General features: G+C 46.7%; 11 protein-coding genes across 11 annotated transcripts; 7 read left to right on the forward strand and 4 right to left on the reverse strand.

The window, feature by feature from the left end:
- Nucleotides 1-251: 251 nt before the first annotated feature.
- Nucleotides 252-6,646, reverse strand: I302_106871 (lysophospholipase NTE1; the record flags this gene model as incomplete). Its single annotated transcript, XM_065870347.1, has 25 exons — nt 252-422; nt 517-589; nt 668-730; nt 804-960; nt 1,064-1,128; nt 1,185-1,263; nt 1,317-1,346; nt 1,409-1,420; nt 1,479-1,977; nt 2,031-2,131; nt 2,184-2,238; nt 2,295-2,369; nt 2,421-2,457; nt 2,515-2,671; nt 2,733-3,041; nt 3,102-3,144; nt 3,201-3,206; nt 3,257-3,306; nt 3,360-3,481; nt 3,544-3,605; nt 3,663-3,872; nt 3,937-5,111; nt 5,165-5,954; nt 6,028-6,445; nt 6,510-6,646. The coding sequence occupies 25 exons, from the start codon at nt 6,644-6,646 to the stop codon at nt 252-254; spliced, it is 4,896 nt and encodes a 1,631-aa protein (XP_065726419.1).
- A 321-nt stretch (nt 6,647-6,967) lies between these two features.
- On the forward strand, nt 6,968-8,532 carry I302_106872 (uncharacterized protein; the record flags this gene model as incomplete). The annotated part of the gene is made up of 9 exons (XM_065870348.1): nt 6,968-7,034; nt 7,093-7,188; nt 7,251-7,359; nt 7,410-7,522; nt 7,580-7,720; nt 7,785-7,854; nt 7,910-7,989; nt 8,055-8,289; nt 8,352-8,532. The coding sequence occupies 9 exons, from the start codon at nt 6,968-6,970 to the stop codon at nt 8,530-8,532; spliced, it is 1,092 nt and encodes a 363-aa protein (XP_065726420.1).
- A 318-nt stretch (nt 8,533-8,850) lies between these two features.
- On the forward strand, nt 8,851-11,541 carry I302_106873 (uncharacterized protein; the record flags this gene model as incomplete). The annotated part of the gene is made up of 12 exons (XM_019192474.2): nt 8,851-8,943; nt 9,131-9,208; nt 9,290-9,446; nt 9,504-9,546; nt 9,607-9,636; nt 9,707-9,936; nt 10,043-10,598; nt 10,705-10,774; nt 10,840-10,904; nt 11,008-11,196; nt 11,287-11,343; nt 11,436-11,541. The coding sequence occupies 12 exons, from the start codon at nt 8,851-8,853 to the stop codon at nt 11,539-11,541; spliced, it is 1,674 nt and encodes a 557-aa protein (XP_019045471.2).
- A 398-nt stretch (nt 11,542-11,939) lies between these two features.
- Nucleotides 11,940-12,820, reverse strand: I302_106874 (uncharacterized protein; the record flags this gene model as incomplete). Its single annotated transcript, XM_065870349.1, has 4 exons — nt 11,940-11,971; nt 12,192-12,362; nt 12,515-12,571; nt 12,646-12,820. The coding sequence occupies 4 exons, from the start codon at nt 12,818-12,820 to the stop codon at nt 11,940-11,942; spliced, it is 435 nt and encodes a 144-aa protein (XP_065726421.1).
- Nucleotides 12,821-13,499: 679 nt separating this feature from the next.
- On the forward strand, nt 13,500-14,988 carry I302_106875 (uncharacterized protein; the record flags this gene model as incomplete). The annotated part of the gene is made up of 6 exons (XM_019192472.1): nt 13,500-13,835; nt 14,018-14,129; nt 14,218-14,449; nt 14,530-14,614; nt 14,684-14,760; nt 14,844-14,988. The coding sequence occupies 6 exons, from the start codon at nt 13,500-13,502 to the stop codon at nt 14,986-14,988; spliced, it is 987 nt and encodes a 328-aa protein (XP_019045469.1).
- A 385-nt stretch (nt 14,989-15,373) lies between these two features.
- I302_106876 (uncharacterized protein) lies at nt 15,374-17,555 on the reverse strand (the record flags this gene model as incomplete). Its single annotated transcript, XM_019192471.1, has 6 exons — nt 15,374-15,394; nt 15,486-15,589; nt 15,662-15,881; nt 15,967-16,563; nt 16,667-17,044; nt 17,175-17,555. The coding sequence occupies 6 exons, from the start codon at nt 17,553-17,555 to the stop codon at nt 15,374-15,376; spliced, it is 1,701 nt and encodes a 566-aa protein (XP_019045468.1).
- An 807-nt stretch (nt 17,556-18,362) lies between these two features.
- On the forward strand, nt 18,363-19,431 carry I302_106877 (uncharacterized protein; the record flags this gene model as incomplete). The annotated part of the gene is made up of 5 exons (XM_019192470.2): nt 18,363-18,521; nt 18,611-18,769; nt 18,877-19,057; nt 19,165-19,228; nt 19,311-19,431. 5 exons carry the CDS (start codon nt 18,363-18,365, stop codon nt 19,429-19,431), a joined length of 684 nt encoding a protein of 227 aa, XP_019045467.2.
- A 508-nt stretch (nt 19,432-19,939) lies between these two features.
- Nucleotides 19,940-21,262, forward strand: I302_106878 (uncharacterized protein; the record flags this gene model as incomplete). The annotated part of the gene is made up of 6 exons (XM_019192469.1): nt 19,940-20,105; nt 20,257-20,334; nt 20,422-20,534; nt 20,653-20,748; nt 20,857-20,895; nt 20,993-21,262. The coding sequence occupies 6 exons, from the start codon at nt 19,940-19,942 to the stop codon at nt 21,260-21,262; spliced, it is 762 nt and encodes a 253-aa protein (XP_019045466.1).
- A 1,351-nt stretch (nt 21,263-22,613) lies between these two features.
- Nucleotides 22,614-23,138, forward strand: I302_106879 (uncharacterized protein; the record flags this gene model as incomplete). Its single annotated transcript, XM_019192468.1, has 1 exon — nt 22,614-23,138. The coding sequence occupies one exon, from the start codon at nt 22,614-22,616 to the stop codon at nt 23,136-23,138; it is 525 nt and encodes a 174-aa protein (XP_019045465.1).
- Nucleotides 23,139-23,665: 527 nt separating this feature from the next.
- I302_106880 (uncharacterized protein) lies at nt 23,666-24,146 on the reverse strand (the record flags this gene model as incomplete). The annotated part of the gene is made up of 2 exons (XM_019192467.1): nt 23,666-23,985; nt 24,107-24,146. The coding sequence occupies 2 exons, from the start codon at nt 24,144-24,146 to the stop codon at nt 23,666-23,668; spliced, it is 360 nt and encodes a 119-aa protein (XP_019045464.1).
- Nucleotides 24,147-24,428: 282 nt separating this feature from the next.
- Nucleotides 24,429-26,024, forward strand: I302_106881 (uncharacterized protein; the record flags this gene model as incomplete). Its single annotated transcript, XM_019192466.1, has 5 exons — nt 24,429-24,510; nt 24,593-24,664; nt 24,776-25,204; nt 25,387-25,733; nt 25,890-26,024. The coding sequence occupies 5 exons, from the start codon at nt 24,429-24,431 to the stop codon at nt 26,022-26,024; spliced, it is 1,065 nt and encodes a 354-aa protein (XP_019045463.1).
- Between the last annotated feature and the right edge of the window lie 352 nt (nt 26,025-26,376).

Raw genomic sequence — 26,376 nt, forward strand, 5'->3', positions numbered from 1 at the left:
TAGTCGCTCATGAAGGCATTTGCTTGTTGCTTACGATGAAAGTCGTTTCTTGTATATGCTTTTAACGTTTACAACGTTTACGTTTTATCAATTGGATTCATCTGTTCGTTATACTATGGATATTTATATTTCATACTATTGTTGTACATGCAATATGATGTGCTTTTCTTATCTATATAGACATACGTCTATGGTAACAAACCTATCAGCACTCACTCTTTTGACTTGGTGTCGTTGGCGGTAGGCTTGACTCACCTCAATCGATTACCCCTTTGAATGACCTTAGATCCCTTCGAAGCGTCAACCAACCCAGTAGGTAATTTTCCTTCATCTTTCCATTTCTTCAGAACCTCTCGACCAGCTTGTAAGCCTATGTGGAGGACTTCGGAGAATCGCTTGAATCCGCCTAAAGTGTCGAATTGCTAGGTTGGGGAAAAGACATGGTCAAGATCAGTCCTCTGTGATTACCAAGCTCATCTGGCACGCGTGGATAGTGAAACTTTGGGAGGTACTTACCTGCACTGGCATAGCAACGTACAAACACCCCGGAGCGTTCTTGACGTCTTCCAAAGTTTTCACGCTCGACACGCTACGCATTGCAAATTCTCAGCTGATGTCTTCGTCGCGTATGACAAGAATTTCCTAGCTGAGCGAAACCACCACTCACTATGTCAATCTCGAAGAAACCTCAGTCATGGACAGAACCTTTCTCTCGTAGAACGGATTAAACCTATTACACCGTATTCATCAGCTTAATCTGCATTACGGTTGACCATTTGCGGAGAGCTGACGATTTCACCCACCTGTTGATGAATATCCACCAACCCGACACGGAGTCTCCATAATTTCTCGGACTGGTATCGTCTATACTTCCCACATCTACTACTATAACATCTCGGATCCCATTTTGACGTAATGGTTCGATGGGGGTGTTGTCCATGTATCCTCCGTCGACCAGTACTGGGTGGTGGAACATCAGCATGAGTAACAACAAATGAAGCATGCAGTGGGACGTCAGGAGGGAGCGATGACGGAGAGAAAGTATATTCAAATGATGACGTACAGTTCCCGTTGTCAGATAAAGGAGGTAAAAGACCTGCCAAAGTCATCGAGGCTCTCACGTATCGCCTAATAATCTCATAAGTCAGCTGAAAGTCCGATACTCGTTCAACAAGTTAACATACCATGCATATCCTGTCCTGTGAATTTCCATCCTCGAATGAGTAATATTAGTCGAATTGGCGAAAAAGGGTATCCACATATCTAAGTATCACATGTCAGCTTGAAATTTCCCATTCACTTATGAATAAGCTCACCTTCAATATGGGTATTATAAAATGCTTTGTCTATCCCAGTCGTCAGCTAATACGGCCTATTCTTGGAGTGAAATTAGTAACTGAACACTCACATATTCCTCGATCTACCCAACAAATCACGCATCAGCTTACATCCTTCCTCAATAGGAAAAGGCTACTCACTAAATTCATGCCCAGTGGTATAAGCCACAAAAGGATACGTGACATCGCTCAGAATCCTCAACATCGAGCCCATCCTCCCTGCAAACTGCTTCGTCCGACCGGTCGTCTCCAGCAAATCTGTCTCTTTGGCATACAAACCACCCACGAAACTACCGATACTGCACCCGCCAATAGCATCGATGGGGATCCCGAATTCTTCAAGAGCCTGTAACATCCCTATGTGCGATATACCCCTCGCACCCCCTCCACCCAGCACTAAACCGATTTGTTTACCGCACAACCTACGGGCGATCCTCGCAAAGTCATTCATGTGTGATGGTCTGCGTGGTCTGGCGAACGGTCTTAGACCTCTGTACTTTCGGATTCGCGTTTCGACCCTTTCTCGGAGATGCTTGAAGGCTGCTATGGCTGCTGCGTCGTGTACTGTCGGAGTGACTTTGTGAGGAGTGACTACGCCAGGGAGCTCGACGTGATGGTGGGCATGAACCCATGGTCGATTCTATATCCTGTATCAGCGGGTTACTGTCAGATCAGCGATAGAAGATGACCCACAACGAGCCAGGGTCGCGTTGATCCAGGTGCAACAGCTTTTTCGTCGTGAAGCAGGATGAGCTCTTTTCTTGCAGTAGTTTTAGTAGCTAAAAGCAGTTTCTCTACGGACGAGCGCATAAGCTACCTGATGTTCATCGTTTTTGGACAGCTTACCATATTCCCCCAGCGATGGGTCATCTCCCATAGCCAACACCAACACCAGATCGGCCTGTTCACGACCTATTAGCTGCACTAAATTGACATTAGGAAAGCAGCACCACTTACCTGCCGTATACAAGTCAATGTCCACTGGCTCGCAGGCGGAGAATCAGCGACGTATAGTACTGATCGATAGTGTTGCTGGTTCCTCAAATCAGCTTCCATCGTTACCCTGAGGATCGAATAGCTCACCTCTTGATCAGCAAGCCAACCAGCTACTTTAAGTTTCCTAAAAAATCATCAAGTCAGCTTCGACTTGTCACTGAGTGAGGTTTTACTAGCTTACCCTATTCTCGCAAAAGCGTGTCTACCCAAATGACGCATCACAGTGCCCTGATCAAGGTATGATGTCGATGCTCCCAGCTCCTCCAGGGAAGTCTTCAACTTTCCTGCGAAATGAGCAACGGGGACATTCCGATTATTGCCAAGTATACAAACGGTTTCTGTATTCACAATGCATATCAGCTTCTGTTCTCTTCGACACGGATAAGTTAGCTGACTCACTGAGATTGACATCAGTCGCAGGAACGTTCAAAGGCGAATGACCGATCTTCGCTTGTTCTCCCATTGCCTTCCTCACTCGTCCAGCTATCAACCTCATGAACTGTACAGTAGTTGCTGGATGCTTGATACTGATCGCGTCAAACAAGGCAGCTGGTATTCTGACCAATTCAGAATCTCGAATCGCATTGACGGTGTCGGATCGATTCACCGCTGTGATTACATCTAGCTCGCCTATGGAATCGTTCTGACCGTATTCACGCAGGACCTGCATTGAACCGTCTTTATCGTGGAAAGATCGGAGTCGGCCATCTATAGTGTACATGTCAGCTTGACCAGACGGATAGCCGTGAGAGGCAGATGGCAGCTGACTGATTACGATGTAGAAATCGGTAGCTTTGTCGCCTTGCTCATACTGTGCAACGGTCAGAAAGCCGACTCCACAACTTGAAAGCAGATGGATCAACTCACGAGAACCTGCGAACAAAGTCAGCTTACATAACCATGCTTGGTGTGAGAAAGCTCACCTGACCAGCTCCAAGCTGCTGCCAATCCAACCCTGCATCGATATGTAGAACTGAAGTAGTCTGATCAGCTTTGCAGAATGCATCCTCGGTTGACTAAGCTTACCCAGCGGAGAAAGCAGCGACAACAGCCTCTTAGCGAGCGTAAGCAATACGATAGGCCGTCTCTCAATGATCTTCTCGAGCGTATGGTGGGGCAAGAAGCCGACAAAACAATCTGTCTTGGCACTATAGTACTCCTCTCGATCAGCTAACACAGAAAACGGACTATAGTGTATTAGCTGACTCACGTGATATTGACATAAGAGTCGGTACTGCACAACGAAGAGAGGTATCCAGCAATTCCACCGGGCTAATCAAACCAGCTATGATCAGCTTACAATTCATCATCAAGTGTATATCAGCTCACTTTGACGGTATACAACGTCTCTTGGTTCCCAGCACTTCCGAAAGGATACGAATACCCATTATTGTGACTCGTGTCCAGTCCTAACGCGGCACCAAATGGTCGATTCTTGACGTTGGTAAATGTTGAAGGAGGTGGACTTGCACTAGTAGGATTGACGGAAGGCGACGATCGAGGAGTCTCCACCCCACTCTGATGAACAGGTAACGATGTCTATTCGTTGATGAGTCAATCAGCTATCTTATACAACGCATGATGCGCTAGCTGATATACTCACTTCGAGGAACCCGTCAATAACATAATACATCCCCGGACTCCTCTCACCCTCTTTCACCAGTGTACTTCCTTTCTTGAAAAACAAAATTTCCACATTCCCTTCCAGATCTTTCAGTACCTTCTTATCCCCCAAAGCCGTACCGAATTGGGAATCATGTAAGCTCGCAGAAACGCTACTAGCCTCGTCATCAACGGTTTTCGCTTTCAACGCAGCTTCTCTCAACATCCCTCCGATAACGCCCTCATGCGTAGAAGCAGCCATCATATCCAACACATTTCCAAAGGGTGATTTGACACCCGGTCGGCCATTGGGAGGGAACATTGGTGAATTCGGAGTAGACAATGCCGAAACGGACGGTGCGAACGAGTTTCTTCCTATCGAATCGATATTGTTCTCGGTAGGTTGGGCTAGTCCAATAGATCGCGCTATACTCATCAAGACTGCTTCCTTAAGGTCGAAAGATTCATCTTGGGGGGTACCGTAGTCGCCCGAAGAGGGAGTTACAGCGACTCCGTTGTGATGTGCTAAATCTGTTGAAGAGCCGGGAAACCTTCCCATCCAAGTATCCATTCGTGGTAGTCCGGGAGTATGTACTGTAGGTCGATAGTACGCGCCACCTTTCTCATCAGGTACATTCCTCTGTCCCATAGCTAGATCTCCAGCTGCAACTTGTTTCCTAAATGCTGATTTACGCCTGACAAATTCACTGCCATGCCTGGCAGCTGTGTCTGGACTAAATACACCTGCTGAAGGAGGTTCCATGGATGTCTTATCATTGTCCGGGGTGTTCTCCACTGGTGATTCGACCGCAACATCGGCGTCGATCTTGCTGAGTGTCTGTAAGCCTTTCAAAGCGAGGTTTCCTCCTTTGACTGATGGTGTCGAAGGAACTTGTTGGGGAGTTGCAGAAGGTAGAGACGGAGCTTTGACAGTGGGACTCGATGGGACATAGTTGAAGTAGTCTTTGCTAGATATACGGCCGCTAGGAGAGGAACCGATCGACGAAAAGTTATTTTGACTCTTATCATTTGCTTGGGCTTCAGGTTGGAAACGATTTCGAAGAGCTTGCATACCTCCACCGGTGTAGAATGATCGAGGGAGGGGATGGGATACAAGTGAATTAAGGGAAGATTCCGATCGAAGTATCTCTTTAGTCAGACCCAGGTACTTGTGGGCTGGGTAGATGCTATCAGTCAAGCCTTCCTCGAAACTCGAGACTATAGCTTACCTGTCATAAAAGTCACTCTACTGAACCTCTCCAAAACCACCTGGACCACAGTTCCACTCGCTTTCGGGAATTTCCTGGTCAACTTCCTAAAAGCAGAAGCTGGAATGACAGCCAAGGTGGTATCGACGGTAGCTCTCGCTATAGTCCCTTTCAGAGCGGCAGCACCGGTATCTTCGCGTTTCGGGGTTCTTCTAAGTGGTTTCGGTGAGTCATTTAATGAGGCGGTGGTTGAGGGGAACGCGCTGTGTTGAGGTCGCATCTGAGGAGAGGGATGAAGAGAGCTTGATTGGGATCTTTGGCCTGTGGGTGAAGGTGAGACCGTTGCTGGTAAAGAGTATGAGGGGGCCTGTCCTGACACTTCGCCTTCTATCTGTACGGTGCCTGTTGGACCCAGCGAAGACGACCTTTGACGCTGAGGTCTGATACTATCGGCAGTGGGGATTGTGTTATCAGGACTGCCGACCCTCTTGCTAAGGACCTCTTGGTCCAGCTGACTGACGTCCGAATTCGCCCTTGATTTACCTCTAGGTTCACCTGGAGGAGCCAAAGTGGGTTCTCCACTTGGACTGTCATCTTCTAAGGCCTCCTCTTCCTCTTCATTGTTCGGAGGTGTCCAGGAAAGCTTGATATCCTCGGTGAACAAGGATAATATCGAGAAGAGGGATGAAAGTGTACCACCCGTAGATACCTCGTTTAGCAGATGATATCCGTTGAACGATGATGTGCTTGCATTGTACGGGTCAGGAGAGGATGGAGTACTTTTGTCAGAAGGTAATGCGTCAGGTGCGAACTGGTATCCACCACATCATATCAGCTTCATGTCCATCCGAAGAAGAACACATGAGAAATAGCTGGAAACTCACAACCTGAACTTTCCCCTCAACGACACACCAAAAATCCCCACCACCTATATCCAGAGTATCTCCCGCAGCGAGCCGTCGAGTCTGCAGGTGTCTACTCAGTTCGTGGAAAACGGGCTTCTCGAGATACCCAAATATCCTAATTGCCGAGAGAAAGTCGTCAAGGTAATTATGGAATGAGCCCGACCTGCTTCTCTTATCGTTTATACCTATCCCCGGAGTGTCCAGAGGTAGTAACTCTGCAGTGAGGGAAGGAGGTGAAGGAGGAGGTAGAGCAGGTTCTTTGAGTTTGGTATATCTTGTTAGGTATCGGTATCGTACGAGGAAGAATAAACCTAAGAGGATGGCAGCGAAGAGAGCGAGGAAGTGGGGGAAACCCAGGGAGATTGTCAGACTGTAGTGCAGAATCCTGACTAACGCACTGCGCAGTGATATAGACCGTCAGCAGCTGCCTTTCTGTACATCATGAGAAGAAGAAAGCTGACCTTGGTAGACCGATGGTTAATACCCCTACCAAATTCCTAATTCCTTGAAGGACGTAGAGGATTGCGTAGATGACCGCTACTGCCAATGCGATGAGCGGGTTACCGTTGGCGTCAGGTGGTGGAGGTACGGTTGACATCCTGCCTGTCGACTTTGTCCCTGATCGGGCTAGTATAACTATACCTTATGAAGTGTGGTGATATTGAATAGTTGAAGATGATGAGAACGTTTGTAGACACCCATCAAAACTGGTTGAAATGTTCACCCTCACTCGCTCTGTCTCGACGTGATGAAGCTCAGGAACGGGAATTACCACGTGGGAATCACGGTAATCTCGGTCTGTGCCTGGGACAATCAACCGGACCATGTTCACTAAATGTTTTCAACCTGCTCTACGAGTATTTTCCTCGCTGCTATCTGATCCATTCATGTGTGAGTGTTCGCTACCATCACGGCCGCGATGATCGACGATGAGCGGATAGAAGCCCTCGAGGTAGGCTTGGAGCAGCTGCTAGATGACTACAAAGGTAAGTGTTGTCGAGGGGGAAGGTCGTGCTTATGACTTTTTTTTTCTTTTTGTTTTAGATCTTCAAACACACGAAGTAACGACTTACGATGAATCTCCAACCGCTCTCGAAGCATTGCGAATGATCAACAGGTCCCATCCGTCTGTGATCAAATGTGAGTCGGATATGGAAATGCTATTCATTGTTCAAATTTGGTTTGCTGATTCGACAAGCTAGGCTTTTCACCTTTGACCGTCTCTGCTCAGCGGCATGATTGGACCAAACCTGATATATATCAACGTATCTCAGGAGACAGAGGAGTAACAGTAGCCATAACGGACGATGGGTGAGCTTTTCTTATCAAGCCTGACGATGCGTAGCTGATAAGGGTGGTAGATTAGCCGACTCAGTACGAGAACTTGAAGATGGAACAACGACATTCGTAAAGGCATTCGACGATAAGATGACTACCTCATCGCTCATATCTCGCTTAGGGCCGGATTCGAAAGGTACGATATCTATCACCTGCTCGCATTGTCTAGTCAGCTGATCGAGGGGGTATTTAGGCAAAGAAGGAGAAGCGTATTACCTACAGTCACAAGACGGTAATATATACCGTTCTACACCTCGTCCCGATGGTGAACCAGAATTAGCAGCTTTCCAGGAATATATACAGAGAGATATAGGATGGATGAAAGAGGCTACTGGTGTGTTCAGCTATCATACATTCGAACATTTCAGTCTTGGCGGATAGCTGATACTGTATGATAGGAAGTGAAGCAGAAGCTGTCAACCTTTGGATAGGTGATCGCAAAAGTACGACTTCGCTGCATCATGATCCGTATGTACTCTGATCGATCTTATGATAGATCATATAGCTGATGATTCATGTGCAGGTATGAGAACATATATCATGTTCTGGCAGGAAAGAAGATATTCACTCTGCTATCGCCTATAGAGGGATTATGGTTGGACCGTGAGTATCTAAGCTGATCATTGCAGGAGAGTTTTCGATCGCAATCAAGCTGATCTGTCCATTAGAGCAATTCCATCCGCCGTCTACACTCCGACGTTCCCCCTCAGCTACACTGAGACCTGTGCTGGATGATGAACCTGCATACCTAATACCATGGGTATCTTCGACTGAATTTCCCTCTCGAGTACATCCAATACGAGTAGAGCTCAACGAGGGAGAAACATTATACTTGCCTGCAAATTGGTGGCATCGAGTGGAGCAGGAAGAAGGAGATGCTGGTATAGTGGTGGCGGTGAACTAGTGAGTTCATCATTTGAAAGGGCGCACTTATGCGTGCGTGGAGATGCTGATGAGACACTCAGCTGGTATCCCGCTGAGATTCATCCTCAGATATATGCATACGAGAGACTTGCCAGGCGTATAGCCCGACTGGCAGGCAGGGAGGGTGTGATACCTGTTGCGGGTGATGAGGAGGTGCCTGATGATATTTGGGGAGAGGATGATTCGGGTGAGGAGTGGGATCCGGCTGAATGGGGGAGGTAGAGATGCATGATAACAATATCTTAGCATATGCTTCTACGGGAACGAACGATGCAAGCTGAGGCAGACTCCCACGATGATGCAACTGAGGTGTGATTATGCGGTGATAATATGGGTGGGAAATTTGAAACGTGCTTTGGTCACTTTATGATGTGTTTCAGATATTTAAAGTGATGGTCCGTGCCTGGTTGACTAACGTTGTTGCTTTCTTCGACAAGATAAAGTCGTGTTCAGACTCGAACTGCTCGTCAGCTATTTGGTCTGTCTTTACCATTCACATCCCATCATCTGAGAGTGTCCATAGACGTGTGAGGAGTCAAGATGTCCGAGCCAGCTTCGAAGGATCAATCACTCCCTCTCCCTTCTGGGTCATCCAGTCCCAAGAAGAAGGAAGGAACAGGGTTCAGTACGATCGTAGGTTGGGCACGATGCACCGTCCTTCAATCTCGCTGGGTGCTCCTTTTGATGGGCAATTCCACCATTCTCATCTGTATGACATCTCACTTTTTCTTGAGACCATATACAGCTATCTTCAACAGTCTCTTTGATTTTGAAGATACAGACCACTCGTGAGTAAGTAGCTAACATGTCTTCAATCAAGGGCAACACCATGTCCCTCCCCATCAACACCCTCTCGTCGTTATTGGCTTTACAAGACGTAGAGGATCATAAACCAAAGGTCAGTTCAGTCACATCTTCGCTATCTTCGAGAGTTTGAATACGACGGTACTGATGTGCTGATGATACATACACCTCATAGCTGTCCAAGATATCATGGTTACCGGACATATTCGTATTCCGATCATCCATCCTTCCCATAGTCCTAGGCCCAGTAATGACAGTCACGCTCTTCTCGGCTGGAGTGGCCGCTGCGAGTCTCATGTGGGGTAAGGAAGTGGGTCTGACGAACAATGTTGGTGAGCTATCTCCAATTCCTGGCATACAAGGGAATATAGAGCTGATATTGGATGAAGTACCGCTTTTATCCGTTGTTGTCGGTTTATTACTGGTCTTCAGGTCAGTTGGACGTTGAGAGGAGAATCTACTCCATCCAGCTGACTCGTGTGATTCACTCAGGAACTCTTCGGCATACGAACGATACGCAGAGTGAGTTACCATTGGAACCGTTCATGTCACTCATTTATCAACACTAATAATTAAATCTTTCTTTCCACAGGGGCCGAAAAGACTTCACAGCCTTGATCTCAATCGCTCGAAATCTCTCTCGGAACATATGGATAGCAGTCAACGTTCCCCCTCCACCATCCGATGGATCTCAACCAGCTTTGACGAGAAGACAGCTCACAGCTGAGAAAAGGAAGGTGATCAGACTAGTAGTGGCGTTCGTAGTAGCTACCAAACATCATCTAAGGGCTGAAGGTGGTGTACATCATGAAGACCTCAAAGGTCAGTCTGCCGTTTACGCATTACAATCGAAAAGACGACAGCTGGGTTTCGCCAGCAAAACTGTAAGAGCATCATAAGCTGATACTGTCTCCTTCTCCATGAACAGGACTTCTCCCACCCAAACTAGCAGGAAACGACATCCGTCGACTCAAATCTGCCATTTCCAACTCGAGTCTTCGCACCGCAAAGCACGACGAACAAGTAATAAACTCTCCAGGAACGATGACTCCAGGTCTAATCGATGGCATCGAGGACGAAGAGAGTGTACTTGGTCTAGCCAGTGCCAATCCACATACCCCATTTTCACCTTCACCATCACTGAACAACCTCGTCCATTCCCCTCAGCCTCATCAAACTTCCTTCTCCACTGATAGTTATAACGCCGGTGATGGGGTGAGACCGAATTATCCAAGGAATATCAGTAATGTGATGAAACGACGTCCCACCGCTGTAAGAGTGTTGGATCCGAATGATTATAATCATGAAGAAGAGCAGGAAACACCTACGATGAATAAATCGAGTAAATCGACTGGAATCTCTGCTGGGAAGTTGAGCGAGCGGACCCCGTTGATTAAGAAGGGTGTCAAGCCTGATACGGGGATGGTTGCTCGGGCTGAGATTGGGTTGGGAAGGATGGTCGAATTGGGTTTACCGTTGATCATGTGCGTATCTCCCACGCCTTTTGCGCTCTTGATTCAAGGAGCTCCCTCAAAAGTGGTTGAAAAAGCAAAGGTCATGGAAGCTCACTTCGCCCCTGGTATTATTCAGCGCACACGAAATTAGCAGATCGATCTTTAGGTTCAGGAAGATGGGCTGTTTGGAGGCTGTTGGTCCTGCTGTAAGTGGAGATATCAGCTTGGCTAGGTATGTACGGAAGATTTAGGCTGATCCCATATGAAATAGGGTATGAATGCCCTTCAAGCTGCTGTCTCTGGTATGACCGATCAGCTCGGTTCGATGGAGAGGATGTAAGTGTTTATTCACCAGAGGGAGTCAATCCGTTTCGATAGTACTAGCCCTTGTCTGCGATACGAATTCGTGCGTGAAAACTGATCTTGCTACCGAGCCTAGCGTGCAAACTCCCCTTCCATACATATTCTGTGTCCACCTCAAACAAGTAGTCTCTCTTTACCTGTTCATCCTCCCCTTCACCCTGGTCGACGCGATGGGCTGGAAGATGGTCTTCATCATGTTCGGTATCAGTATGACCTTCATGGGTATCGAGGGGATCGCAAGTATGATTGAGCAGCCTTTCGGAACGTGAGTCTAACAATCTCTTTATGGCAAGTCGATATGGTACTGCTGAGTGAATTACCGCCAAGCCTTGTGCTGATTGTTGAGATATGATAGCGATCCATGCGATTTGAACCTTGATTTGTACTGTACCGAGCTGCTCTGCGAATGCGAGTGAGTAATTCCAGCATGCTGGTATCAGCTTATGTACACTCTCCCATTGTGCGACAGGGATAAAAGAGCTGACAGACGAACGTCGGAAATAGAGCGATCCTCGAACGTCTTCCCGAAGGCGATCAGGAGGAAGATCTGATTACTTTTGAGAGGGAGGATCAAACTAGGGATGATTGGGGGGCTGATGATGGGGAATAATCACGACATCAGGTTGCGTAGTACATAGGGATAGAGAATGGTCCAGGGGCAAATGCGGGATTGCTTGACGTCGCGACCCATTGCGATAAGGGGGTTTAGACAGATGAACGTTTCAATGAGACGTGGAGGCCTCAGCCAACAAATTTTTGTATATATATCAGTATTACGTCTGCTCAACGAACGAGTGATGTGATGATTTAATGTTATTTTCCGTTTTCATCGTTCTTTCACTTGACGTGGATGCCCCCTGTCCGCGTGGTTATCGTGCGAGCACCCAGACCATCTGTTAAATGATTCCAGCCAATTCTCGATCTGTACTTCCCCTCGGAACACTGATAATGCCTAAAATGGATGCATCCCATATCCAACTGCCTACGAACGAAACAATCTACAACTGCTTAACGAGTGTAAGACCAGACGTTCTTGAGGACTGCGGTTAGAAGGGGAGGGTCAGCGAATGTTTTTCACAACGTGCCATAATATCCCCTTATCCTCTGAGTTCATCCTGCAATAACCCCGAGAGGGTAGTATAGCTACTACTCCACACAATGCCTTGCCAGCCATTCTCCCCATCCAATGTATTTCCTACCACCATCCCGCTTTCCTCCCATTTCTTGAACAACTTCAGAGAGAAGGAAAAGTACACTCACGACCTTGCTTGGTAGCGATTCTGTTGATGGAATCATCGGAATCACCTTGAGCCCTGATCCTACCGCAGATGGCGATGGTCTGACCTTGACCCTTGATGGCCTTTCCGTCGGCGTCGACATCGGCGACTTGGATTTGGATAGAGGCGTGGTCGGTGGCGGTGATGAGTCGGCCTGCGGGTAGGAAAGGTATAGGAGAGAGTTAAAAGTTGGGATACGTTCATAGATATAGGTAAGGTAAAGTGAAAGGCAAGAAAGAGTACAATCATATCATCAGCTAATGTTCCCTCTGTACCATACGAGTATACGAGTGAAATGAGACTAACCAGTGGCGGAACAGTGTCGGGGGATGTAGAGATCAACGAGAACACCTTTGTCGTTTTCTATTGGAGCGACATATGGGAATTAGCTATACATTCATTGACACTTTTGACGATAATCTCCTCCCCAAGTCCACCATCAACTGCCGGGACATAAACTCCTCCTCGATGATGTTTGCTGCCAGTATTCCATCGAATCCACTTCATCCACCTGCTCAACGCTACCATGCCCCCGTCCAACATCTCATCCTTTGTCCGCCTTGATCTATGTTCCAAACCCCCATCATCCCCACTTCCCACTTGATCCTTCATATTCCGACACAGCAAAACAACACATACCCATTTTGGCGGCTTTTCTTCTTATCGATGACGGTGAAAGAGTGAAGAAATAAAGGTGTTTTTTGGAGTTTTAAGGATGTATGATTTAACGCTTGAGGGTATTCGAGGTTATTTCGCTCGACGCAAGTCCAGTAGCAACGAGTGCACACAGTATACAGCAATATGCAAATTCAACGAAATGCCAAAATCCCACGAGGATGCGGAATTTATCGGGGTTTCTTTAATGACTTACACTTTCGCTCGTGTGGCATTTTATGATTGAGGGAGGCAGTGTCGACGGAATCAAATGTTTTGAGTGAAGTGACCATCCATCACGTGCCTGTGTGTTCCCAAAATAGTAACCCGCGCCAGAGTCAATTGGGATGGGATGTCGATCTTTTTCTACTTTTGTGCCGTGTCAGATGACGTACAACTTGTTGAAGAATGGGGTTGGTTACAAACCAGACTGGAGATGTGAGATGTGAGATGTGATACTCCGGGAGAAGCGGTGCACTAACGCTACTGCTATTCCTCAAATCGAATCTACATGTTTGTATCAAAGTTACTGCTTATTGTATCGTCAAGACCCACATATATATCTCAGACCCAGCCCACTGCATCGTAGAGCATAGACGATAGACCTGACTGACTTCTGTGTATCTTACCCGACAAGATGTCCCAGCATCCCCTCGACACCACCCACTCTTCTCAACCCCAACGAACCCATCCCTACACTCCACTCGAACCCCCCTCTCCCTCAGGTAATCATAACCCATGGGCCGACCAACCTTCCCACCCAGCTCAGCATGTCCAATCGCGTCACTCGATAATGCACGAGACCGAGGACGAGCTGACGGAAGATGAGAAGATAGAGTATGAGAAGGGTCTGATAACTTGGGAGAAGGCCAAGAATTGGAGGTTCTGGTTAAGAAAGGAATGGATATGGTGGTATATTGCTTTTGTGTTGATTGTGGTGGTGGTGGCTTTGATGGCTTTCTTTCATCATTCTGTGGGTTGAGTTTCTCTTTATGATTATTCCAGATGGAGTGATATCGTCTGTCTTCAATCTGTTCGCGTGATATCATCTCTTTTCAACCTGTTCACGTGAAGTAAACCCCGAGATATGATCGACAAGAGGCTCTGAGCTCGTCTTATAAAATCTTAGCTGACCTTGATATTCTACCACAACAGATAATAGACTGGTTAACCCCCTTCGTGCGGAAAATAAGAGAACTCAAAGCTGGATTTGTAATCCCAGCAGCAATCTTATTCGTCCTATCTTTCCCACCATTATTCGGTAATGGTAAGTCATTTACGTCTTTTGCCCCACTCACCTTTCTGTACACAATTCATGAGGTATCTGCATCCGCTAACGCGCCTTACCCACGTAGAAATCGTCATAGTCCTCGTCGGCCTAGTATACGGCCTAGGCAAAGGATTCGCCATCGTAGTTGTCGGTGTAGGCCTGGGAGAGACCACCTTGTTCCTTCTGTTTAAGTACTGTTGTAGGACCCGAGCGGAGAGGATGACGAGGAAGTCGTTGAATTACGCTTGTTTATCTGAATCTGTCCGGGAGGGAGGGTTTGTGATGGCTTGGGTGGTGAGACTTAGTGTAATTCCTACGTGGGTTTGGGATTTCTTTCCTGTTATCGAACTCAACCATCATTGAAAAGTTATTGACTGGCGGACCTTCGATTTTATAGTCATTACACTACTGCTATACTGGCTATTTGTGGATTATCGACATGGAAATTCATCTTAGCGTTATTACTTTCCACTCCCAAGCAGGTGAGTCACCTACATTCCATCCTTCTCGCATGTGAACCGGATGATAACTGACAATACTATCCTCCACAGCTGATAAGCGTCTACGTCGGCGTGGTCCTCGGTCAAACCAACGCATCGACAAACTCCCACGTAATATCAGATTGCGTGTAAGTCTTCCTTCTGTTCACGACTTGAATGTATCCTATTCGCCGGCTCATGGAACTGATTTTGGATGGACCATCTGTCGCAGTTTCGCAGCATGTGCGCTGATCACGCTCGGAGCGCTCTACTTCATCTACAAAAGAATGATCAAAGTGCGCAAATCCGTGTTGATCAGTATGAGGGAGGATTTACATAAGAGGCATGTGGAAGTTCCTGCGCCACCTGAGGATTGATTGCGAGACCATGTTATCATCTTAGATAGCAGAGGTCAGGAAGTGTAGAAGGGGAATAGATTGTGGTAGACATGCTACATAGGGCAGTTGTTGGAAGATAGATATCCGACGGAATAATCAAATAGTATCTCTAGTGTCATTCAGTGTATGTATGTATCTATGCGTTATACGGATATATGAATGTGCGATCATCTAACACCGATATAATGTACAACATTTACAACATGGTACAACGTACAATTCTATACGAGTATAAAAGCGGTATCTTCTCTAGGACAGGATGCGAGGCATAGCGATAAGCATCGGCAATGCTAATTCAAATACAATGAGGGGGCGATCAGAGTCCGAGTCCGAGTGAGATGGATCTAGACATGAGATGGTAGGTTCATGATTCTTGCTGTAATACCTATAAGGCATAAGATCAAAGTAAATCATGATAAGCAAGATGACCATACAAACGACGACAAATTGGACTGATGGGGGTGAACTGAACCCACCTTAAAGATGTTCCGGCGATGCCTCACATTAATCCCTCTACAACTCGTTAGATCGATTCGTGAAAGTAAAGGACAAGATTTCAAGATTATCTCCATATTTTCGTCTATCCGACCGAGTATAATCAGCTTTCCTGCTTGCCTCTAACTTTGATGTTGATGGTGGAAGGGCGACCTACCAGTGATAGTCGTTCCTGACAGATCCAGAGACCTCAACCTTGGAGACCCTTCCAGAGTCACTGCGAAGATATTCGTATCGATTATATCAGCTGAAGGTAGTTCCAACTGCTCCAAGGGACTGGTCAGATCGTCCGCTTCACCGTCGTTTGATCCAGACCGAGGAGAGTAGGCAAAGAAGTTTGAGGGATCGATAGGCTGAGGTACGAATAATGATAATTTCTGTCATGGTGTCGCGGATATCCATGAGTATCAGAATAGATTGACCACTTATACTATCCGCAACCGTAATCAGAATTTCACTTACCTTCAGACTTTTCCTCCAACTCCCTCCCAACGCATCTCTATAAATTAAATCACTATACCTGCTCATCCCTGCCTCGCAGACCGGATCGCCCGACCCGCCCACATCAACCTTCATACTGAACTCCTCCAATTTCTCGCACTTGCTCAAGATCTCACCTAATTTGGCAAATGGATTGATTTCTCCTGCGCTGGATGGAAGAGTCTTGTGCTTCGACTTGATATGCCCCAATTTCAACGATTTGAGCGAGTCCACCTGATTCTCTAGGAGGTGTATCAAGACCTCGATCGGAACTGGTGGACCACCTGCTCCAAGATCGAGCTTGACTAGACCAGGGTTAACATTGATTTGCGTGTCGTCCGGTACGAGTAGACCTGGAAGGTACAGATGGGTGAGCCTCGGGAAGTGGACATTAAAGGTGGACCATTGGAGTATGCTTTCTTGTGGGGTGTGTCGGGGCTGGGGATATCCTGAGATTGTATGGCCTATGATTTTGATGCGGTGGCGATAATCTTTTGAAGGGGAGTTGAGGAAATCGCCGGGGAGAGATAGGTGGGTGATGCGTGGGTAAGGCTGGGAAGAGAAGGTATCGTTGATGTTCTGGGCATACGCTCCTGGGTTAGCGAAGAACACCCTCTCTGAGCTGTGCCACGCCATTGAACTGGTACTTCTCATAATTATGAGAGTACAGAGGATCGCTCACCTCAAAAGGTATATCATCAACTTTAAACACCTCCAACCTCTCTCCGTACTTATCCAACAACCCTTTCACCCCCATCTCAGTAATCTTCGTACCTTTCATATTTATCTTCTTGACATTCTCGCACCTTTCCAAGATCCTCTTAATCATCTTTTCGCCGGCGAGAGTACATCCCTTCAAATTGATGGATTCCAGACATGGTAAATTGTATATTATCGCTGAGATCCCTAGGTCGCTCGCTTTGCTTGCGTGCTTGAGCGTGAGAGCTGTGAATTGGTCTCGTATCTCCGGAGAGGGGATGAGGGACTTGACGTGCTCTGCTGAGGAGATTGAGGGGAGGAGTTCGCCTGGAAGGTAGAGGTGGGGCGGGACGAGGAAAATCTGGAGGCTACCAGTCAGTAACATACCCTCGTATGAGATTAATGCGAATCTCGTATTCATATAACAGCCCGTTACTCGTACTCAGTGGTCGATCATTTGTACTCGCATTCCGAAAGGTGGACCAACCCACCTCCGAAATAATCTTCACACTTAACATCCCACCCCAATACCTAAACACCCCCTCCCTCACCCCCTCTTTCAAATGACCCGGCAAGAACCTCCAAGCGCCCTTCAATTCCGCTCCATCAGGACTAACCTCCCATAATCTCTTGAACCCCCTCGCCATCGACTCGTTACAGCATTTCACGAGTGTAGGTAATTCTCGTAGTCTGGGTGGTCGTGTCGATATCGAAGAGGTGGATAGTTGGGACTCTGACACGAGGGTATCCCAGTCATCCTTGGAGTTCCATATTGACCTTGCTACTTTGGTTTTAGTCTTACGTGTGGAGAGTCGGGGACGTTTGGTTGGTGTGCTCCTGGTCGATGAAGTAGATGAGCGTTTGGGAGGCATAATACAGGTTGCAGGGCATTAAATGATGTATAAACAAGACTCTGAATCATACGAATTTGGGTTGTATGACATGATCGCTGGTTTGTACATCACTTATACTCTTGCAAGCAAGGGGCGAGGAATGTATGTCGCTGAAATCGCTCGGAAATGACGATTTACAAGCAAGGTTCATGTGCAAAGAGTGGAGGCAAGCGGTGATGTCCGCTCTTGTCTCACTATCACGCTTAGGACAGGTACAGGAACGGATACCTAACCGGGTTTGTGTGTTTGTTTGTTTGTTGCCTTTTGTTGACATCTCAGTCACTACTAGGCATCCGACACAACCATGTAGGATCGTAAGAAGTGTTAGATAGATGTCTCACAGAGAGAAGCATGCATATGCATCCTGTCTCACCATTACATCGTCATCAACGACGATACACCGGATTAGCATACACATGCTGTAACTCCAAAGTCTGGAACGGACGCCCTGGGACAATTCGGAGGTTATGGCTCACCATCGGATGGGATATATCCCAAGAGGTATCTTCCGGATCATCACATCACGTAAGGCACTATCGAGGGAAGAGGTTATAGTAGCCTCTTGGTTGTTTGTTGTTGACACTGCTCGATACTCCACATGCATTGATGGTGCATATATAAAGGTTGACAATGAGATACATCAATTTGTTCATTTCTCATTCTCTCAGTACAGTAATCAAAAAGGTATCATCTCCAACTCAAGTCATTCTTTCATAACGACCTCTACATAAGAATTCTATCAACGAGTATACGACACATAACGATCATATAATAATTACATTCACCATGTCCTTCAAATCTATCATCATCGCCCTGCCATTCCTCCTTGCGGCTACTGCTTCTGCATCTGCCTCTACTGAATCGCAAGAACATAACATCTTCCTAGGGTGTACCGATCCCATCAGACCATTGAAGGTTAATGCTGATTCCGTATCGAGCTGTGTAGTAAGTCACTACTTCTTTTCCAGTCGCATCTGATCAAGGAGGAGAACAGAGGGTGTACTAACATCCTGTTTCTCCGTTCGTGACTGTAGGAATCATGCGGTTCATCAGCTTCCAAAAACACCTTTGCTTACTGGCTAGGGGGCGATGAGGCCTCATGTGTTTGTTCGGGTTTTGGTCCCGCGGAGGAATATGATATTGCCTTTCCCAGAGGGAGCAGCGAGGGGCAGTGCGACGACCATGAAGTTGCTGTGAGTGTAGCGTGCAGCACATCCTTCCATCTCTCGATCTTCCAGACTGCTGCTCAACTATGTTCTTTTGTTTTCGGAATATTTGCTGACGAATCATGCGCATATAGGTCTTTGTGACCAAATCAGGCCATTCATTCCAACATCAACCCAAACGATCGAAATCATCCAGATTCAGGAGATCCCTACCTACTCCAAGGGATAGTAGTAATTGTCCCGAACCTTTGACGGCATGTAATGTAGCTGGCGATTCGAGCAGCTATCAATGTATCGATCCTCAATTTGCTCTCAGTGAGTAGTGTCGCTTTCAACTATCAGATCCTAAGCCAAGATCCAAGACCCATCACCTCATATCGTTCAATGAAAGATTGGATGCTGATGAACGGTATTGGTGATAGACTCATGCGGCGGTTGTATCCACGGCGATTTCGGGTCCACCTCGACCTCGACCTCGGCAGTAGAGTGAGTCTTGTTTTGTTTCATCTCCTGTCGTGATATACGCTAGTGGATGAACCAAAGCTGATCTCATTCGTATTCAACGTAGCTGCTCAAAGCTCGAAGGTGTCGCCGAAGGAGGAGTCATCTGTTCAGGAGGTCAATGCAAGGCTTATAGATGTTTGGATGGGTACAAATTGACGAGTGCCAATACTTGCGTTAAGAAGTAGACTCTTGCGTATGCTATAATGATTATTAGATGGACTTTGTGATGATTTTTCTCTTTCTTCTCTTTGATCTTGGACACTATCGCATATACTCTGTATGGTACTGTAGCCGATACGTATATGCATATGCATGACCTCTTCTCTCTCTTTTCACTTTGCATATGCATTTGCAAATGGGCTAGGCAGGCCATACAAGCGAGACGAATCTTATTTGATGCCTCCCTTCAAGTCTTGGTGTGTTTGGTTCAACCCAGTCAGAACGAGAGTAAACAAACCTCCACTCTTCGTCGCGCACGCACTTGACCATAAAGTGCAGGTGGCTGTAGGTTGGTTCAGGTAAGATCAATCAACGTTCCTCATTCCTCTCAGCTTCTCTCATCATTATTGCATATCGATTCAGACAAGTATCGCATCACCTGACAAAGTACATTGACCCTATCACAATAACCTATCAGGCGCAAGATCCCATTTGAAAATGGTAAGTTGATCCCGCGGGTCACTCAACAGGCAAATGACCTGGCTGATCTTCGCGCTCTATGGACAGTCCCTCACTCCCCAGGCATTACGATTACTCTCCCGAGAAACTATCACCCTCCGTTCTGACCCGCCTGAGGGGGTGAGGATAGTGGTGGATGAAGATGATTTGACCAACATGGAGGGGTGGGTACAGGGGCCTGGTGAGTCATCGCATCTCACGAGGAAGGTGGTCGTGTGATCGATTCCAGTCGCATCCTCTTTCATCTCACTCTGGGGATCAATACTGTCAAGTAGAGCTGCTAGATGATATCGTTAAAAAAAATCAGTACAAGTACTGATTCTGGGTCATAGGCGGAACACCTTACGAGGGAGGGTATTTTAGAATCAGATTCTCGTTCGGACCTGAATACCCAAATTTACCACCTAAATGTGAGTACACGCCTGATCAGTTACCCAACCAAGCTATCGAGGCACATAAGAGCCCCTTTGCTGATGACGATGATTGGGCTGTGACAGGTACGATGATAACAAAGATATTCCATCCTAATATCTCCAAATCCGGTGAGATCTGTGTGGATACGCTGAAGAAAGGTTGGAATAAGAGTTATGGCGTTGGACATGTTTTGGTGGTGAGTGACTGATATCACCTCTTTCTTCCCTTTTACCGTCCTACCGTGTAATGAGTTAGCTATGTGATGAACGAAGTAGTTATCGAGGACCAAGCTGATTCCAGTGTATACACTTTAGACGATAAAATGCTTGTTGATTTACCCTAATCCCGAGTCAGCATTGGACGAGGAAGCGGGTAAACAGCTATTAGCTGATTATGAGGGGTACTGCAAGGTGAGCCTCTCGTATCCTCGTGCTGGATGAAATCTGCTTGCTTCATACTTCATACTCCATACTCCACATCGAAAGGTACATTGCTAATCCCCTGTGTCGTCGACATAGTACGCTAAACTGATGACTGGTATTCATGCTACTCCCAAGGTCAGTCTACATTTCTCCTGAATTTCCATTCGTATACGGTATATGAGGTGATTGTCTTTTTTGGTTCGGTGCACTGACATCGAATCCCACCATTCAGCTTCCCCCTCCCGAATTCAGGAACACCTCTACCACCGCCGCTTCAGCAGCTACCGCCCGACCCGTGTCATCCGGTAAACCCACACCGCTCGGTACCAATGTCAAGCAGGACCCTTCGCCTGTCATTGAGCAAAGTGCTGTAGTAGGGGATGATACTGCTAAAGTGTTGAAGCCCGTTGCATCAGCGACTGCCAGTAGCACCAAGATACCTGCTACAGGGCCGAAGACGACTGCGGCTAGTAAAGCCAAGCGGGGAGCGAAGAGGTTGTAGGACAGTATCTGTATTGTGAAGGACGAGAGAGCAGGATAAGAGGAGATGACGCGTATGAGCATGGTCGGGTTGGGTTGCTCTAAGAGGAGAGACAGTAGATATAGCCCGAAAGTCGCATGGATGGGTGGAGTATCAGTATATTCAGCATAAATCATATACCCTCGTATAAGTATTATGTTGCCATTGTACATGTATGCATATGTACTGCTACGCACGATACGACAAGAGCTCGACTGGAAGCAGGATAGAGTTGACACGTGAGCGTTGATATCGAAGCACCAAATGAAAGTAGTAGGAAAAAGCAGTCGCGTCTAGGCGTTGCTGCCTGTTTTTAAGGATCTTATCCCTATCCCTAAGAGAACAACTTATTCGTCAGAAACACCATCACCAAAACACGACACGATGCTCTTCTTTCGTGAAAAACACAAACCATACATGAGAATGAGAAGAAGCAGAAGAGAAGGAAAGAAGCAAGCTTCTGCTTCTGAATGCTTTTCTGACAACCAGGTCCCAAGGGTATACACGCCTTTATCGGACCTTTTCGCCGTGTTGAGGATCAGGATGGTAAGTTACACTCAAAGGAGGGATACGATGCTGTGTATGTATGTGGATTGATGTAACGATGGATGAGTCGTGCTTACCGCATTCAGTCTATTATTGTCTCTTGCGTCATACATTACATTCTAATGTTTGTCCCTGTTGTTACTCACCTTATATTATATATAAAAGACAAAGTCTTGGGGATGCAAGGTATCTTCTAATATGTTATTTGCCACTCGCTATACTATAACCCCCAGGTTATCTCTTATCTCTTCGATACTTGCCACCTACGTACAACTCGACGCACTGACCACTGACCACCTAACGTTCGATAGCCAGTCACACGACCTCCTTTGATACTCTATCGTTGCCAATTGTTGTTCTTTTCTACTCTTGTCCCATTTCCCATTTCCAATTCCTCCCAACAAGCCAAGAACAGCATATAAAGGAGAGTACTTCACCAGGAGAAACGTTCATCTCTCTCTCTTTCATATCGGTAGAAGCATAACAGGAAGATAGTCGAACGTGCATCAAACGAGCCTAGTGTTCTCGAATTGGAATACCGCCTTCCACGAAAGATAACGAGTATTTGGTATATACACAAAACTCATTTGCAGATACCATCAAGTCGACTTGGTTCCACTTCAAATCGGTACTCATCAAGACGATCATAGCCTAACGACCACGATCACGAGCCCTTTATCAAACATATACCAAACAAGTGAGTCGACCCATTTCATTGCTTCTCCTCTCTGATTGACGCTATGCCTTTTCCTGAGACGACCGAGCTGACGATAGTTCCCCCGTAGGCATGGATTACCTGACCATCCTCTCCACACGCTCCCTCATCCTCTTTCCTCCCTCTCACATCCTTCCCTCCTCTTTACCACTGCACCGTCCCCTACCCTCCTCGCCACTTTCCTCACCCACCTCGCCGACCATCATCCTCCTCCCTCCTGAACCTATCGCCTTGCCACTTAGCTCACTGGTATATAACGAAACCAACTGCGCATATTACCTCGTTCATCACGTACTCAGCACTACGCAGCCATTCTCACAAACACACACAACCCAAGATAGGGGAATCCAAAGCGAGGTGGAAGTTATCGTGGCGAAAGAGCTCGATAGGGTTAGGATATTCGTTAGGGATTTAGGGAGGTGGTTTAGTAAGAGTCTGAAGAATGGGGGGATGGAGGAAGGGGAATTAAAGGAGTTGGCGGGAAGGTTTGGATTGGCAGTAGAGGGGGTTGATCATCGTGACGATGGTGGGCATGGACTTCGTGGAGATGGACATGGGTATTCCATTTCAAAAGGAGAGACGATGGTTTTGGTCTAGTCTGACTCGACTCGACTCGACTCGACTTGATCCGACCCACAATCGACAATCCCGAAACAGATCATCCAGGATCTTTCCTCAAATATCCTCTTACAAATCACCGCGACCAATCACACACGATCAGTATCGCATCATATTCTCTCACCTCCTATGTTGATCATAGGTTTCACTGCACATAGCGATATTTTGGTCTTCTTTCTCTCGACAGATCTTCGTTTCTTTCGTTGCTTTCCCCATCTTTCCTTTGTTTCATTTCGCAGATTCCTGTGTATGTTCCCAAGTATACTCTGAATCTGTCTATATACCTTCCGACCCTATTGTACATCTATAGTACTCTGGCATGAGTGGTGATTTCGTTTTTAGTCGTTCAGTATTTTGATTTTGGTTTGGTTGTATGGGTCAAAGTTGTTTATAAAGCCAAGATTATGTATCTATATGTTCATATACCGATCAACTACTCCGTCTTCAACGTACAACTCCACACAGTATGACAATATAGTTGGAGAAGTAAAGAGAGAATGAGTTACTCACCCAGCAATCATCCCCACCCCACCCAAAGGCGTGACAGGTCCCAGCCACTTGAACCTCTCCCCCCTACCCAGCACCAACGCGAATATACTACCCGAAAACACAGCCGCTCCAGAGATGATCAGCCCGCTGGCCAACCTGTACTTCCTACTTGCCCCGAGTAGACCGGGATGGAACGAGATTGCCAATAATGCCAACCCGTTATATATGAGGTAGGAGGACGCGGTGTTCCATGAGGTTATCTTTTGCTCTGGGATGGGTGGGGAGAGGGAGCGTAGACCGTGCGAGCCAAAGGCGCCGAAGGAGATTCCTGTTGCGGCTGTGCGAAGTATATCAGTCTCAGCTAAATACACAAAGATTGATGGGAGATATGATTTGCTGATTGATGATTGAGGATTTGATCGATGATTTGATCAGTGATATGGGGAGAGTACACTTACTGATCAATGCACCTGATCTGAAGATGAGAGAGGGGTTCATGTTGGCTTGATGATACTTCACTTGTATATTCTGATACAAGATGAGTACTCCCTCGTACCATCATCACCGTCACCATCATCATGAACCTCCTCGGCAACCCATGAGACGGTTTCATCCGAGAACAACCTCCGAAAAGATTAAATAGGTACACCACTTATGATACACCAAAACAACCTACGCTTCGCATGTGAAGTTGCCACCTATTCAAGCTAAAATCGTGAATCCCATTTCTCATTCCTCACTTCTCATCTTGACCTCGTCCAACAGCAAACATTGAACAAAATGGCTCTCCCTCCAGCATTGCAGGTGCACTCGCATTTTCAGCCCGAGGAAGCTGCTCATGCGGCTTCCGAGTTGGTATCGAGTAAGTCAATCCTCCGCTGAGTCAAAATGAATTTCATTTATCATTTCGACATATCTGACATAATCTGTTTAACCAATACTAGGTCTCGATAACTTACCTGGAGAGGTGGTTTTCTTACTCGAGGAGATAAGAGAGAAGGATGTGAGGATTAATCGTAAGTATTTCATACCAATACATGTAATCGGCTTCATCCAAGAAATCATTCAACCCTCTCACTATTCAATGTTGTGAACACCAACACTGATGTATATAACACTATATTCAGAACTGATTCAACGAATAAATACCCGTCACATGGGTCTCACCAAAACCGCCAAATCCCTCTCCACCCTCCCTCCCTCAACCGCTACATTCCCACTCCCCATTCCCCAAGGTTCTCCCTTACCTACCACCCACCTATCTCAGAAAGACGCCCAGAACCTCACGAAGATCCAGGCGGAATGGGTCAAAGTGGAGGTCCTGCAAGATGAGAAGATCAAATTGGCAGAAAGGATGGAGAGAATCGTTAATCGTGCGAGACTGAGGGCCAATCAGGAATGGTTGAAGGTGGGAGGTAAGGAGGTGGTGACGCAGGATTTGGCCGGGATGGCGTTGGGAGAAGGCGATTTGGTGACGAAGAGTGAGATGGGGCATAATGATTTGATACTTCCGCCTACGGGGCTGGGGACGGGGGTGGATGGAAGACCTCAGAAGAGTGAGTGTGGTTGGGTATTTGTATTTTGGTTCGAGCAAAGCCATTAGCATGGTCTTAGCTGGATAGACGGGATTTACTCTTATTCCCAAGCTTACATTAACTTCATCCATTTTGATGTTGTTGTACTTTCATTTCTGCATCTACAACCGTCTGTCAATGCTAAGTCATCCACCCTATCGCAGAACGCAAACCCAATACCATGTCCCTCCCCTCCCCCGCCTCGTCCCTCTCCCTCTCCATGCCCCCACCCCCCGCTCCAGTCCGCACATCCTCGCACACTCGTCCCTCATCTTCGCACCGTCATCCAACTTCCCGCCATTCTTCCTCCGTCACTGCGCTCTCGGACCCTGACATGGACATAGATGCAGATGGAGAGGCTGAAGATCTAGATGCGGAGGGGGAGGTGGATACGGCCGAGAATGAGAATGAGAATGAGAACGAGACGGACGACACGATCTACTGTATTTGTCAGCAGAGGAGTTATGGCGAAATGATTGGGTGCGATAATGATAGTTGTAAATATGAATGGGTGAGTGGTTTGTTCTGGCGATTCTTGATGTATCAAATGACCAGAAGATGCTGTTTGGTCACTCTTCTCCTCGTGCCTCGGTCGATCTTCTAATTCTCCGGTTTATTGATATATGTACAAGAATACATGCTGATGTTGAGCCACGTTTCCATTTAGTTCCACGTCAAATGCGTCCACATATCTGGTCCAGTACCTGATAGATGGTTCTGTCCCGATTGCGTCAAGAAGCTGGGCCTGTTGAGCAGTGATGGCAAGATGCCTGGAAATAACAGGAAGAATAGGAAGAAATAGTATTGCAATACTTGGGGAAGCCATCACGGTGATGCACATTTAAGGCCGTTTTCCAAACTTTTAGAAGCTCGGCTACGCTCAAGAGGAAAAATGTTCATATATGGTTGTATGTACACACCCGATGTTTGTATGTATGTATAACCAAAATGTCCAAAAGCTCAATTCCAAACTAAAATTCAGATGAATGTGCGTTGAGGTAAAACACCATATCCCATGAAGGTTCACCATCAATACTCAAGTATAGACATTCCGATCTGCCTCATCTTGAGAGCAACAAGCAATGTCCATCTATAGTAATTCATAATGTTATATATGTACATAGACCCATTAATCACCTTTCGTCAGCTTAGGT

This window comes from Kwoniella bestiolae, chromosome 5, assembly GCF_000512585.2.
Source record: "Kwoniella bestiolae CBS 10118 chromosome 5, complete sequence".
NCBI classification, from domain to species: Eukaryota; Fungi; Basidiomycota; class Tremellomycetes; order Tremellales; family Cryptococcaceae; genus Kwoniella; species Kwoniella bestiolae.